The 14,486-nt window shown below is 59.9% G+C and overlaps 1 protein-coding gene across 5 annotated transcripts in view; it reads left to right on the top strand.

Annotated features, from left to right (window-relative positions):
• The first annotated feature begins 7,403 nt into the window (after positions 1-7,403).
• Positions 7,404-14,486, top strand: part of BAHCC1 (BAH domain and coiled-coil containing 1) — a 70,093-nt gene continuing 63,010 nt past the window's right edge. For 2 of the 5 annotated variants that reach the window (XM_033182586.1, XM_033182588.1), the window contains exon 1: positions 11,257-11,830. In XM_033182586.1, the coding sequence (XP_033038477.1) occupies positions 11,653-11,830 (178 nt within the window). In that variant the 5' untranslated portion in view covers positions 11,257-11,652. The other 3 variants (XM_033182584.1, XM_033182587.1, XM_033182589.1) reach the window with 3 other exon arrangements.

Genomic DNA, 14,486 nt, shown 5'->3' on the forward strand with positions numbered 1-14,486 from the left:
TGAAACTCTTCTCCCACCTGGGGAATTATCCCTGCAGCGAGTACTGATGCTTCATGAATTGAAGTAGAATACGTATTTGTGCAGGCCAGAAAAAAAATGAATCTATTGAATTATTTTTAATTTAATGGATCAACTGTCCCGTTAACAAAAGAGGTGGTGGCCGTATTTGGAGCAGGCGGAGGCAGCAGTCAGGTGGTCCAGGGGCTGGAGGTGAGGGCTCTGCCCCAGGCACACGCTGATCTGTGAGAACTCCAAATAACTTACTGGAGGGCTATAAATGCTGTAGGTAACCAGGCCAAGGACTCCAGTGCCCCCAGAAGTCGCAGGGGAGAGGCAGTCTGTCCCCTCTGGTCCAGCCCAGGGAGGGCCTGCAGCCTCCCAATGGGAGCCATGGCCAAGGGAGAGAAAAGTCTCCAGAGCTGGAGGGCAGGTGGGCGGTGGGGCTCATCTCAGGGGCGGGGCGTGGGGGTTTGTGGGCCAGGACCCACTAGAGGGCTGGGTCTGGGAGGTGCGGGGGGAGCCCAGGTCGATCTGGTGTGTGCCCTGCGGGATGCCCCGAGGCCTCCTGCTTGTGTTGGCAGCAACTGCCTTTGGGAGCCCTCAGCTGGGGCCACGATGCTGGCAGGGTGAGGCCTGGCAGGGTCTGGGGCTTTTGGAGGGTGGGGGCTAAGGGAACCCCTGGTGGAAGCTGGCTTCAGAGTTCCTGCCTGCCTTGAGGATGGGTGGGAAGGGGCCGGGCCCTGCCCTCCTGCTGCCTGGGTTCTGTAACTGATGCTCAGAGGACAAGGTGGGGTTGGGTGGGAGACCTAAATGCTCCATGGTCCTGTAGGTCACCGCTGGCCTGGCCCCGCCACCCAGCCTGTACCCCTCCACTAGGGCCCTCCCACCAATGTGAGAATAGGCATGGGGAAGTCTGGGCCACTGAGGCCCTCTGAGCCCCACTGTCCAGACACCCTGACAGCGATACGTGTAAACACAGCCAAACAGTGGAGAGCCAAATAGTGGAGACAGGCAGCCCTGACGCCCCCTTCACCTCTGCAGCCAGGCCTGGTCTGGCAGGGAGTGGAGGCAGGTGTCCTTGCAGGGAGGGCCTGAAGCCAGGCTCTGCTCTGGAGGATGCTCCCAGAAGGACCACATAAGCAGTGCCCTCATTTGGATTGGTCCTGCCTGAGCACTGTCCCCAAGCAGGGCAGTTTCAGCCACTAGGCCCTCCCAACCCCCATCTGTCTGATCTGGACTTTCTCTCCCGGGTCTGGCTTCCTGTCCCCGTTGTCCTCGTGGGCAGGAAGACTGAGGGCTGTTTGGGGTCAACCTCCTGCGGGGAAAACCAATTACTCTTTATTCCAGCAGATCCCCAAAGTGCATCCCTTGGCCCAGAGATTCTCAGAGAACCCTGCCCCTCCAGGCCCCCTCCAGGTCCACCCCCAGACTGGCTGCCTGTGGGGAAGGAGCCCGCCTTTAGGGAAGGCAGCCTGGCACAGTGGAGATTCCCAGGGCTCCTGGGCCTTTCTCCAGTCCTCCAGCCGCAGAGGAGGTGACAGTGACTAGGAGGCTGGAGGGGCAGCAGGACAATGGTGAGTGGAAGGGGGCTGGGAGGCTCCCTCCTCAGCATGGGGGTCCCTGGCAACTCCCACCTTCCTCGGTCCCCTCTAATAATTGCAGCAATCACACTGTCACTAATAAAAAGGCAGGGAAACCAGGCGGAGGGGCACTTCTGCCCTTTATGAAAATCACTTTAATTTAACCCAGATGGGTCTCCTTGATAACCTCATACAACAAGCACCCTGAATTATACTTTCCGTGCAAACACACTGGTTATATTTAGCCACAAATTACGACTCTGTGTTTAACAAGCAACTTTGAGAACGGGGAGGGGGCCGGGCAGCCTCCTGACCTGGTTGGACAAAACTGGCAACTGCAGCAATGGAGCCCCCTCACTGGAGGGGAGTCCAGAAAGTCGCGCCCCGGGCTGCTGAGTCCCTTTCCTCTGCTGCTCTGGTTTCTTTAAAAAACTTACAACCTCCTCCCGAGGTCTGTCGAGGAGACCAAGGCCTGCAGGTACAACCTGAGCCTCTCCCAGGATCCCTGGGACTTCTGCCTTCCCACATCCCCAACCTGGCTCCCTGCTTAGGCTGGAGCCGGGGACTCTCTGGGAGGGCCCAAGAAGGGACAGACAGCCTTGTGCGTCGGGCTGGGAGCTGTGTGTGCCTGGAAGACAATCTCCCACCCAGGCCTGGCCCCTGACAAGCCTTGCTCCTCCGTGGCCTGCCTCAGCCCCCATACCCTGGGCCTCAGCCCAGGCGCTGGGGACGAGGGTGCAGCGCTCCCTCCATGCAGCCCCCTCCCCTGCCACCTCATCCTCTGGGTCCTGATAAATAAAGGGGCTGTGATTGGAAGCTTTGTTTTCAGTGGGGGCAGCCCCCTTCGATTCGGAACCTTCGCCGTCCTCTCCCCTCCACAACAGTTCTGCTCCTAGGAAGGGTAAGCTCCCGAAGACAGAAGCTGTGGCAGAGAAAAGGCTGCCCCCCACCTCCAAGGCACAGACCCTGGGGCTTCCCAATCCTCCCCAGAGCCAGAGGTCACACTGCTGAGCAGGGGAGGTGAGCGGGGGGAACACATGGACCTTTCCTCCATACCCTCTTCCCTCCAGGCACCAGGAAAGGCCCTGATGGAAAGAACTCCCCCCAGTCTATAGCAGAGGGACTCCTACAGGCAGATGGGTGGGGTGGGGGGTCAGGGCCTCTTCTGGGAGGGAGTGGGATTGTTCCTAACCCCCCGCCCCAGCTGTCCTCCCGAACACTGATTCTGGGGTGGGGGTGAGCTGCTGCTGTCCTCTGGTGGAGGGGTCTCTGCTGTGAACCATTTTAGGCCCCCCACCTTGACCCCTGCCTACCCCTCCTGATGCCAGCCCCAGTCTCAGGCCTGGTCCCTGGACTTGTCCCCCTGTGCCTCTGGTGGGAAGAATTAAGAGTCAATTTTTGTCATCAAGAAATTGTTTCAAATTTGCCCTTTGACTAACAGCCCAGGGAACAATGGAGTGACACCCAACATAGGATTACTGGGGGTGCCGTGCTGCTGCTCTCTGGCCAAAGCAGGCATTTATTTGGAGCAATGGCTAATTCACAATTTCATGCAACTTGCCTGACACTCCCACCCCCTTATATTAAAAAATGATTATTTATGTGATTATTTCAGACAGAGCAGGATCTCAGTGGTTTGGGAGCCGGGAGACCTACATCTGCTGCCATTCTTGGGGAGCGTGGGGGTGGGAGAGGAGTGCTGGAGGGGGCTCCAGGGCTGGGCCCAGTTCTGGGGGAACAGGGGCCCCTAGGCTGGAAGGGAGAAGGTGGTTCTCGGGAGTGCTTCTGCATGTGTGATGTGCCTCTGCATGCATGTTTTGTGCATGTGGGAGTGTGACATGCTGCATGAGGCTCACCTGTCTGCCCATCTGTGCTGTGGGTTTGGGTGTATACGCTTCCAAGTGATTCACATGTTGGCACATGAGTGCGTACAGACAGATGTATGTGCACACCCTCAAGACTGTGCACAAGTGTGTGCGTGCATTCAAGTGTGATGTGTGAGCCGGCCTGCCAGGTGTAGAAACGCAGCTGGTTATGTGGGGTGGGGGTTTATCTTCTCCCTAGGCCAGAGGGCAAACCTGGAGTGGTGTCTGCCAGGCCCATGGCAGTAACCCCAGATCCTGCTGGAGAGGGATCAAGGTGGGGTTCACGGCCACTCCTGGCACTGTTCCAGGCCCCACTGGGTGTCCACAGGCCCAGCCTCACTTGCAGCCCACTCATCTGTAAAGCTGCAGGAACTTCGGAGACCTGGGCACTCCAGCATCAAGACTGACCTTGGGTTTATTATCCCCTCTCCTTTCTCCCTCCCCTGTCCCCTCCCTGGTCCTCTCCCCAGTGGAAGGCGAACCTGCAGATCCCCATACCATGTTCCTCTAAAATTAAAAACATTTGTTAGCTCTGGACAGCAGGAAGAGTAAAAAAGGAAACCAAGGAGGTTTCCTCCAAGCAGATCGCCAGCCTGAGCTCCCAGCGGCCCAAGTCTTCCAGGAGAACTCGGGAGCTTATTTTGGTATTGCCGGAGCTGCCCAGCGGCCAGGCGCCCGTGCTGGGCAGCTGCCAGCCCCTCTCCACCGAGTCCAGCAGACCCGTCTGCAGTTATTTGCTGTAACAACTGTTTTGAAACAGTATTGAAAAAAAAAACAAAAAGCCCAGTACAATTTGTTTTAAGTGAACACTGGGGGAGGAGGAGGCAGGAGTGGGGAGGAAGGAGAAGGACAGGGAGCCTCCGCAGTGCTCTGGAAGGTGCACTCAATGCCTCAGGGCCTTTGCCCGCCTGCCCGAGCAGCCTCTCTTGGGGACACGAAGGGGCCAGCACTTGGGGGATGTGAAGCCAGTGCTCACCCTGGGGATCTGGTGAGGCTGAGCTAGAAGGGTCTAAACTAGCTTCAGGAGACAGGGGCCACGCACCTGTGAGCTACTCTCTGCCCTCCCATGTCCCTGGCAGTGAGCATTTCTCGGATGGTGAACGGTGACTGGGGATGGGGGCAGGCAAACTGAGGGTCCATCCTTCAGGCTCCAGGACCCTAGAACAATCTGCCCAAGGGAGAGGGGAGGCTGGTTGAGGGGCTCTGTGGGGCCTTTCCAGCCACTCTCCTTGCAACACATTCTGGAGGGGACCAGGACTCCCAGGGGCTTGAGGCCTCCCTTTCCCCCACAGGTCGGTTTGAGGTGGAGCCCCTGCCCTGACGCGGGGAGCTCAGAGCAAGTCCTGGGACACCACGGTGTTCTCTTTGTTGGAGCCAATGTTTTTCTCATATACATATTTTCCTATATTAAAAAACTCAAATGAGGCTTTAAAAATTAACTTGAAAAAGGTTCCTGATCCGGAAACAAGCTCATCGGAGGCAGTGATGGGAACTCGGTTCCTTAGGAGAGTAGGAAACGCGCCGTCTGTGAGGGGCGCCCTGCGTGGACCCGGGGCTTCGGTGCGCGTCGACTCACCCAAGCCAGGAGAGACTGGGCCCCATGGTGTTAGCCCCGGGCCCGGGCCCGCGCGCCGCTTCTAGCGTGCGCCTCCCCCATCCCCGGAGGGTTGCGCGGGTCCCCGGCGACCCGTCCCTATGCAGGGTCCAGGAACCTTGCCCTCCCCTCCTTTCTCAAGCGCCATTTCTCCGGAGCCGGGCCGGCCGTCCTCGGTGTACGCGGGAAGCGGGCAGCCTCCGCCTGCACCCGCGGGGCTGGGACCCGGAGGCGCCCAGTTCCCCAACACACTCGCTGGGGCCGCTACTCCAGCCTCCCGATGCTACGGCCAAAGCCCGGGGGTCGGCGCCAAACACACCCCCAGCCGGCGACCGCGCCCAGGGACCTAATTCAATCGTCCCCGCCCTAATGAATAGCCGCGCGCTAATCTCATCTCCGCGCGCAACGGGGATTTACGCTTCCCGACTCTGCCCCTCGGGCCCCGCGGCCCGCCAGACGTCGCTTCCGAAGGCGCCGGCCTGGGGCCTGGCCAGGGGCTCGGTCGCTGGGGGTCCCGGCCGCCGGAGCCGGGAGACGCCGGAGCCGGGACCCGGGCCTGCGCGACCGCCACTCCTAAGCCAGCCGGGGCGAGCCCCGCGCCTTGTCCTGAGCCCCCGGCCCGGCCCGCGGAGCCCTGGCGCTTACCTGCGAGCCCCGGGCTCTCCGGAGCTCCCCTCCCGGCTGCGCCGCCCAAAGCCGGCGCCGGCGCAGGCCCCGACTCAGGCAGGCGGGAAATCCCGGAGTCCCCACCCGCGGCCCGCAGCCCCCCACCCCAGGTCGGCGTGGCCTGCGGGGGGGAAGGCCGGCCGGGACCGGCCGCCCGCTTCCCCTTTCTCTCCAGATTCCTTTGATCCGCGGGCTCTCCGACGCACCTCGGCTCCCGGGCTGCCCGGGTCGGCCCGCGGGGATCCTGGAAACGGTCCCCAGCTTATCTCCTTTCATCAAGCGGCCTTGGGCCGCCTTGAAACCGCGGAGCCAGTAATTGCTTTTTTCAGGAGGCCCAGTGCGGACTGGACAACAGCCAATCAGCGCCTTGTTTACACTCGGTGATGGACAGTCCGCTGGCGGAGTGCCAACCAATCCCAGCGGTCCCGCGGGAGCGGGAGTGGGGGCGGGGAAACAGAGAGACAACAGGCTTTGAGTTTAACTCTTTCGTGTCCCTGCTGGAATGAGACGGTGGAGAATTTCGAATGCGTGTGAATCTGTCATTTGGCTTCTAGTTTAAATATCCTTTTTTCCCCCAGAGGGGGAGGCAGAGATTCACAGGGAGAAAGAGGAGCAAAAATAAATGTATCCATCGCCACTAAGACATCACCTCGACTCCCTGAGAATAAATAGCATTTGGGTGGGAAACCAAATTCTAACAGAAATATTTGTTTGCAGAATATTTTAGAAGTGGTTTGCATCTGATTACGATAAAAATTGTTCAGTAGCTTGCTTTAGTTGGAGTGAGGATTTAGCAGATATGCAGACAGGGAGCAGCACTGAGAAATACTATACATGGTTTACCACACCATACCGCCTTCCCCCATTATCGAGCTGAAAATATTTTTTAAATCTAGGTGTAGATGAAGAAAGGGCAATCCTTGTCTTCGCAATAAATCCCTGATTTTCATTTTAGTAGTTGCTCTGTTGCAAAGTGTGGCAGAGGGAGATAAAATTGAGAGCCAGTAATGTAGACGGCTGGAGACTCAGAACTCACTTCCCAGGGTCTGATCCCCAGGTCAGGGGGAGGAGAGGGCCGGGCGGGCTATTCAAGGCTTGTACTGCCCAAGCAGCGGACGGGCGTGCATCCGTGAGCTCGGGTCCGGGCAGGCAGCAGCCTCAGAGCGATAGATGGGCCAGGCAACCTGGGGAGGCCTCTGGGCTTGGAGGTCTGGCCTACCTGCCACCTGCCAGACAGATCACAGGAAGAAAAAGGAGCTACTTTTAAGGGGTGGCGGTGTTTCTTCCTTTGGTCTTCCGTGCGGCAGAAGCCAAACGTTAGACCTGCTGGATTAAACATATATGTGTGTGTGTGTCTGTGTCTGTGTCTACGCCTCCCCCTCCGCCGGGACACGCGCACTCGCTGGTTCCAGCTCCCTCTCCTGCCCTGCGCCACCACATTCCCATTCAGCAGCAATGATCTGCGCAGAGGAGCTGCGCAGTCGCCGGGCTTGAATTAGGCGCCATCGGGCTTGGTAGTAGCCCCGCTGCTTCCTGATTGGCAGCTCCCTGGCCTGGCGCCAGCCTATTGGGAGGCCTGTTTACGCCGAATGAGTGGCACGAGCTCCCGGCCGTGGAGGGCTGCGCGGCCAATCAGCGCGCTGGCTGCTCCGGGCTGAGTGGCACGAGCTTATTAGTATGCAGGGCCCGTGGCTCGCCGCGCCAGGCTGCAGGTTTGAGAGCCGCTCTGGATGGGCTCGCTAGAGTCGTTGTTGTGGAAGCGGTGCATTTACAGTGCAACAGTCAGCACATTGAAAATACCAATAGGAATACAAAACAAAGTCACATTTACTGATTTAATTGTATTGCATTCAGTTGTATCCAGGAAACAGCCTCCAGTAAGTAACTGAAATTGCTTTCATTTTTTTTTTTTTTGTTTTTGTATTTTTATTATTATTTTTTATTCTGGCTTTGGGGTTTTACATTTTTTTTTTTTAGCAAAAGAAATTCAGGGTTGTGATGTTAAGAAATATATACCTTCCCTTTTAACAAAATCCGTTAAAATGTCGAAGCTTTTTTTTCTTAAAAAATATGGACTATATAAGCGATTTTTTTCTCTGAAAAATCTTATCGATCGGTTTAAAATCCCCCCCGTAATGCGTCCTTGCTTTGCTCTGAACGCTTGTTGTCTCGATCGACACCCAGCATAAAAAATAAATACTCGAGACAGGACAGGGACCGCCAGGCTGCGTCTGGCGCGAGCCGCGCGGGTGGCACCGGGCGGACAGTCGGCGAAGTCCGGGCGCCGCCAGCGTGCTCCCAGCTTTGGGTGACGCACGAACGAACCCCAACTATTCGCTCCCCTAGCCTGCTCCCCTCCCCGAAGCAGTCCTGAGTTGGCCAACCGCCCGGTCGGTCCGCGGCTAGGGGAACCGGCCGGCTCGTGGTACCCACGGCCGCTGCCCTGAAGGGCCTTCCGGGCCGAGGCTAGGGGCCGGGAAGGGAAACGGTCATGGCGAGTTTTTCGGTCTTCGTTCCCATTTCAGATTTTTTTTTCGGAGAAGGGGTGGAGGAGGGGGGCCGAGCGAGGCTGGCGCAGCGGGGCGTTTTCACCGCGCGCGTTCGGGACAGCGCGCGGGGCTCGGGTCACGGCCCGTGTGGCGGGGTCCGCGGGCTGGTTTTCCTCAAGCGCGGGGGTCAGGCGCGACCCTAGTTCTCATAACTCTCCTCGGGAGCGGGTGCGGCGGTTTCGCAGGGAGCGGGTTCTGCGGCGGCGGCCGAGCCACTCGCGCCCCGGGGCGCGCCAGGTCCCAGCCCGGCCTGCAGGCCCCACCGCGCCCGCGCTGCCGGAGACGGCGCCGGAGGGAGGCAGGCGGGTCGGAGTCCGGGTCTCCGACAGGCGGGCGAGGAGAGAGCGGATTTTTAGATGCAAAAGCAGAAAATAAAGCAAACCTGTAGAAGCCCCAGATCCTGGAGCGCGCCAGCCACGCCTGGGGCCGCGGGAAGAGGGACCCGCGGCTCCCGGGTCACGCCCTGCCTTCCCGGGAAGGAGCCCTGTGCTCCGAGGTTCAGCTCCTCCCGAAATGCCCTCGTCAGCGATTCTCCGCCCGCCCGGGGTCCTCTGCCCGCCATCACTTTTCGCTCCGTTTCCTCCCTTAGCTCAGCCTGACCTGGCGCTGTGGCGCTATCCTCGCGGTCCTCCTGCGCGGCCTCTCCTGGAGCTGGGCTGGGGGTGGGCCCCGGGCCTCGGCACTCGGGGGGTGGCGGCGTCGCGGCTGCGGGACTGTGGGGCTCCCAGCCCAGGCCGTGTGGCCGCCCTTCCTCGTCCCGCTTCCTGGCCTCCTCGGGCTCTCCAGGCCCCCGAAGCCCGGCGCTGGCAGACGCGGAGGCGCCGCGCGGCCTCTCCCCGGGAGGAGAGAACACAAAGAAAAGCCCCCTCCAATCCGGTCAGAGCCGTGGCGGCGCAGGCGGGCGACAGTAATCCGCCTCTTGTTTGCTTAAAAAGTCGAGCCGGCTGGTGAGAAAGGAACAATCGGGCCTGCGATCCGCCCGCAGGGGGTGCGAGATTAAAATTGCTGCTTCGTAGCCGAGCCCGCGTCCCGAGAATCGCCAGCAGCTCACGCTTTCTCAACTTTGAAATTTCTCATTGGAAAAAAATAAACCACCACAAAACAAAAGCACAGCACACACGACTCCCCGGAGGCCTCCAGGAAGCCTGGCACCCCCGCGTGCGCCGCCCCCGGCCCTTCTCCGGCCCTCGGCGCCTTTGAAGCTGCAGGTTTCTGACCTCTCTCTCTTTCCTTCTTTCCCTTTGTCCCGCCCGGCGCCCTCCGGAGCTCGGGAGGCACCGGCCGGTGCTGGGAGCCCCCACGTCCCTAGTCCTGCCCGGGCAGCCCCTCCCCTGATCCCAGCGCTCGCAGCCCCCTCGCCAGAGTACTCTCCGGGCCCTGGCGGCCGGGCACTCGCTTTGCAGGCCGGGCTCGGAGCTTGGGAGTCGAGCTGTTTGTAAGACCGGGGGAGAGAGCTGGCGATCCCAGAGGGAAGGGAGCCCCAAACGCCGTTGTATGTAGTTGCCAGACAAAGAGAACGCTTTGTGTAGACCCATTTATTTACAATGCAAAAGCTCTCCGAATAAATATTAAAAAAGCTTATCAGCTGAGCAAATATGTATTCACTTAATACATTATGTTTTCGGTTATAGATTAAATCAGACACAAAATAGTCTGCAAATAAGACGTTTTAGAACCCGCAGCGTAAAATATCGCAATTTAAAAAGGTATTCAGGAGATGGAAAACATCTTAATCGCTTTGTTGTCATGGTGGGATGGCTACAAAAACACAAGGTTTTCTGCAAAGTTCCTAATTAAGAATATCAAGCCTATCCATCTCCCTTTTGTTGGAGGCGATAAACATTAAAAACAATACGTATTTAGGAGATGAGGAGGAATATGTGAAGTGCGGCCCGGGAGCGCCTTTGGAGGAACGCCTGGGAGCAAGGTGGTGCACGTAGCTTCTATCACTGGCTCCGACCCTCCGCACCCAGAGTCTGAAATTGTCCGCAATTTCGCCTGAGTGGATGCTCCGCGTTGGGTGGGGGTGAAAGAAAATGGAAGTGAGGGTCATTTTAGGTGGCCCCGCCGGAGGTCCGGGCGGGGTCTGCTGGCTGGCAGTAGGTTGTGCTGGGCCGGGCCCACCTTCCCCGACTGGAGGTCCAAAATGGGCACCGCAGACCCCGCGTACCCAGGCCGCCCCGCCATGCAGAGACCGGCCTCTGCTCGCGGTCCCCGGCAGGAGCTGAAGGAAGAAATCCTAGGGCCGATTTGGGCCGTTGAGAGAGCAGCATTCTGACTCTGAAAGCATCCCCCCCCACCCCCAAGCCCCCAATCCGCAGAGGAAGATCCTGGGCGAATTTGATTGGGGGGCGGGGTGATTGTTACAGCCTCAACAGGAAGCTCCCGGCTCCGGGACAGCAGGCCGGGCACTGCGGCGTGGCGGCCCAGGTGATGCTGGTGGCGGTTGCGGGGCGCCCGGGGCTCTGAGGAGCCGGCCTGGGATCCTGAAGCGATTCTGGGGACAGGAGCTGGTCCCGCTGGGGCTGGGGAGGGAGGACGACGGCAGATTCAGAAGAATGGGCCGAAAGATGCATGGGGGGGATGGGAGTGGGGAAAAAGGAAGGTTATTTAAAAAAAAAAAAACTCTTGAGTTACAATCAATAAAATTACTCGCTTAATTAGCATAGTTATTCGGTTAAGCGGAATGCAGTAAAAGCTGGATCGCGGCATGAGGTGGGGAGAGAGAGTGAGCGAGCGTGGACCCCAGGCCTTTTCCTCCGAGACACCTTTGGGCAGCGGGGGAGGGGAGAGGGTGTGCGTGTGAGTGTGTGTGTGCGCGCGAGTGTGCGTGATGGCTTCGCAGATTTGGGTTTTTATCACCCAGCAGAGCCAGCAGCCTCTTCGCCGCGGTGCCCTCGCTGCAGGGACCCGCGGGGACGAGAACGGGAGGCGGCTAGTAGCGCTGCTGGGTTCCCCCAGCTGCCCCGGGCCAAGCGTGGCCGGGACGGTGCGTGCGCGCGCGGGGTCCCAGGTGCTGGGCTGCGCGCGCGTGCCGCGGGGAGACACCCAGCGCCCCGGCCCCGCCACCCGGCCTGGCCACCGCTCGCTCGGGCCGGCGGGGGTGGGGGGTGGGGGGGGAGTGGGCGAGCGGGCGGGGCGGGGACCCCAGGGCGAGCCGAGCCCCCCAGTCACCCGTGTCTCCTCTGCTTTTGCCTCCACAGACCATGAACCCGCACAGCGGCCGCCGGCTCGGTGCGCGGCCACCCGCCGAGAAGCCCAGTCCTCCCGTGTGCTGACCGGCCCCGCCGCCACCACCGCCTGTGATCCCGGACGCCGCCGCCTCTGCGCCGAGCCGCCCCCGGGCCCCGGCCGCGCTGCTCCGAGGAAGCGGCGGCGGACCGGGGCCGGGGCCCGGCATGGATGGCCGCGACTTTGCGCCGCCGCCGCATCTGCTGTCGGAGCGCGGGAGCCTGGGCCACCGCAGTGCCGCCGCCGCCGCGCGCCTCGCCCCGGCCGGGCCCGCCGCGCAGCCCCCCGCGCACTTCCAGCCGGGAAAGTACTTCCCGTCGCCGCTGCCCATGGCTTCGCACACAGGTCAGTGCCCGGCCGGGGCGGGCGCGGGACGGGAGCGTTCGAGAGCGGAACAGGGTGCCCACTGCTCCACTCCCGGGAGCAGAGAAGCTTTGGTTTCATTTCCCGGCCCCGGCCGCGGTGGCCGCCTGGGTGCTGAGCGGGGCCGCGCGTCCCGCCAGTCCCCCACGCTGCATCGCTGCGATTTTGAGCGGCCCTTCTCTGGCCACCCTCCCCCGGGGGTCTCGGAGGGGCAGCCCCGGAGCCGGCTGAAATTAAAGCCTTTCCGCGCCTCGCCACCCTCCCCCGCCCCCTCCTGCAAATCTAAATTCCACGGAAACCTCTTTTCTGCATTCTGCATTCACCTCCTTAAGACGCTCCGGGGCTGGGACAACGAGGCGCTTTCTGCGGGAACAAAACGGCTGTTGTGGCGGGGGGAGGGGACCAGGGTACGCCGCGGCCTCGCGGATTAGGGTGGTGTGTGCGCCGGGCGAGCGTTAATAGGGACTGCCGGTGTAAGACGAGCAAATCCTGTTTCTATATAAAGCCTTGAAGTGTCAGGGCGAGAATGGGTTTGCAGGGATGCATTTGCTTTAACGAGTGCCTCTGGTATCCCGCTAAAGCCGGACAAAGCGTGGCCGGAGTGCGGCCCAGCCTCACAGCCTGCAGCCCGGGGAGGAGGGCAGCGCGGGCTCGGGCTGGGGTGGCGCGGGGCGGCGCTCATGATTTCGGTGCAGGCGAGAGTGTGGTGGATTTGCTCCAAGAGGAGAACGTGGTGGATTTGCTCCAAGAGGAGAGCGCGGGGCGCCGGTGCTGGGCCTCGCAGGGAGGCCCGGTGGCCGTCCCCTCGGACTCCCTGCCCGAGAGGGTCAGTCCTTGGCAGAGCGGGCCCAGGCCTCCAGGGCAGCTCTCTTCCTGGTGTCTTTGATATGAGTGTCGACGGAGGTCAGGGAAGAGGCAGCTACCACGCCTGAAGCCTGGGAGGTCACCGGGCGGCGCGCGTGGAGTTCGGGGGAAGCGCGCAGGGCTGCGCTAGGGACCCGCCTGGTCACCCTCGTACATGGGTGGCTTTTGTTTACAGTTTGTTCTAAACCTCAGAAATGTTTACCGCTTAAAAAAATTGGCAGTAACAGTTATTATTGGTAGCTTGATGAACTGTGAATACTAATAAAATTATATCTGCTTTAATGGGATTACAATTAGTGTGCGGATTAAAACGGATGGCAGAGACGGGGCTAGAAGGGAAAACGTCGGAAGAAGGGAGGGCGCTCAAAAACGTACGTTTCCTAGAAAAAAAACAAACTCGAAATTGCTTAATTGCTAACGGGCTTCCAGCATTTGCAGCGCCAGGAGATTGGAACGGGGGAGCCGCCCATTGGAGGGGTCTCTCCAGTGCTTCCCCGGTTGGCCCATACCTGCTTCCCTCCCTGCCTGGGCCTTTGGTGAAGCTGCCCTTTTCTCTCTGTCGCTCTTCCTTTTCTGCCTTTTTTTTTCTCCTCTAGATTTATAACTGGAAAGAGAAGGAGAAAAAGCACTTGCCTGAGCGATGGGTGATTTAAAAATATCTCTTCCGCTGTCCCTGTGGTTATCAAGCTTGTCTTCCTGCCCCTGCATGGGAGCTGCTGCCCACCCGGCTCAGGTGCACGGGGCGCTGAGGCTGGGGCCGCCTGGCAGAAGGGACAGCTCGCCAGCCTCCCCACCAGCCCCTCTTCTGGCTGCAGGCGGGTGGCCCCTACTGGGGGTAGGGGGAGCGTGTGCACCCCACCTCCACTGTGCTGTGCCCTCCAGCCTGGCAAGTAACAGCACGACAGAGACGGGGGCCCCTGACACCGAGGCTTGCATGTTGGTAGGCTGGGGCTGGAGCTGTCCCCTCCGGGAGGCCAGGCCAGATTCCCCATCAGGTCAGGTCAGCGCTGCCTCCCTGACCCCATGCCCCAGCTCACATCCTGGCCAGGTCCAGGCCAGCCTCATTCTCCCCCTTCTGCCCTTACTTCCAGGTCTAGGCAGCACCCGGGTAGGTGGGCGCCGGGTCGGGTGGCCTAGCCCTTTGTCTTGCTCATTCTAAGTTTGGCCACGTGGTTCTTGGTGTGTAGGCCCGGGAGAGCTCTGGGCTCTGGCCTGGCCTGTGTCCTCGGTGCTGCTTCTTGATCCCAGGCCCTCCCAGCCTCCCTAAGCGCAGGGTGCTCTAGAGGGCGCTGGAGGCCCCTCGGGGCTACCTCGTTCAGGGTCTGAAGGGCCATGTGTCCCCTGTCCCTGGAGGCCCTGTTTCCTCCCCACTGCAGACCGAAGAGACCGCTTGTGCTCGGAGATGTTCAACCCATTTGTGATGAGCAACTTGGCCACACAGACATCCAGCTAGAAGCATCTGTAGCTCAAAGAAAGCTTTTTGAAATTGCTAAGAGCCAAAATATTGTATTGGTTTTTAAAATTTAGCTGCATGTGTTTTTTTGAAAAAAGAATTATACCCCAGATCATTTGCTTTGGTCTGTGTCTATATATGATCTAGTTTAGAGAGAAAAAAGTATCATTAAGTTAAACAATTTTTTTTGCATCTCGTGTGCGGACTTCCAAATGGCCGGTTTGGCCACCTTACTTCCCATTTTCCTGGATGGCCTCAGTCCGCAGGCCACAGCTGCAGCCGGCCGGCCCCTCCCTCTGCTGACTGCCCCTCGGAAAGGAA

The sequence above is a fragment of the Trachypithecus francoisi genome, unplaced genomic scaffold (genome assembly GCF_009764315.1).
Source record: "Trachypithecus francoisi isolate TF-2019V2 unplaced genomic scaffold, Tfra_2.0 Lachesis_group20, whole genome shotgun sequence".
NCBI lineage: Eukaryota > Metazoa > Chordata > Mammalia > Primates > Cercopithecidae > Trachypithecus > Trachypithecus francoisi.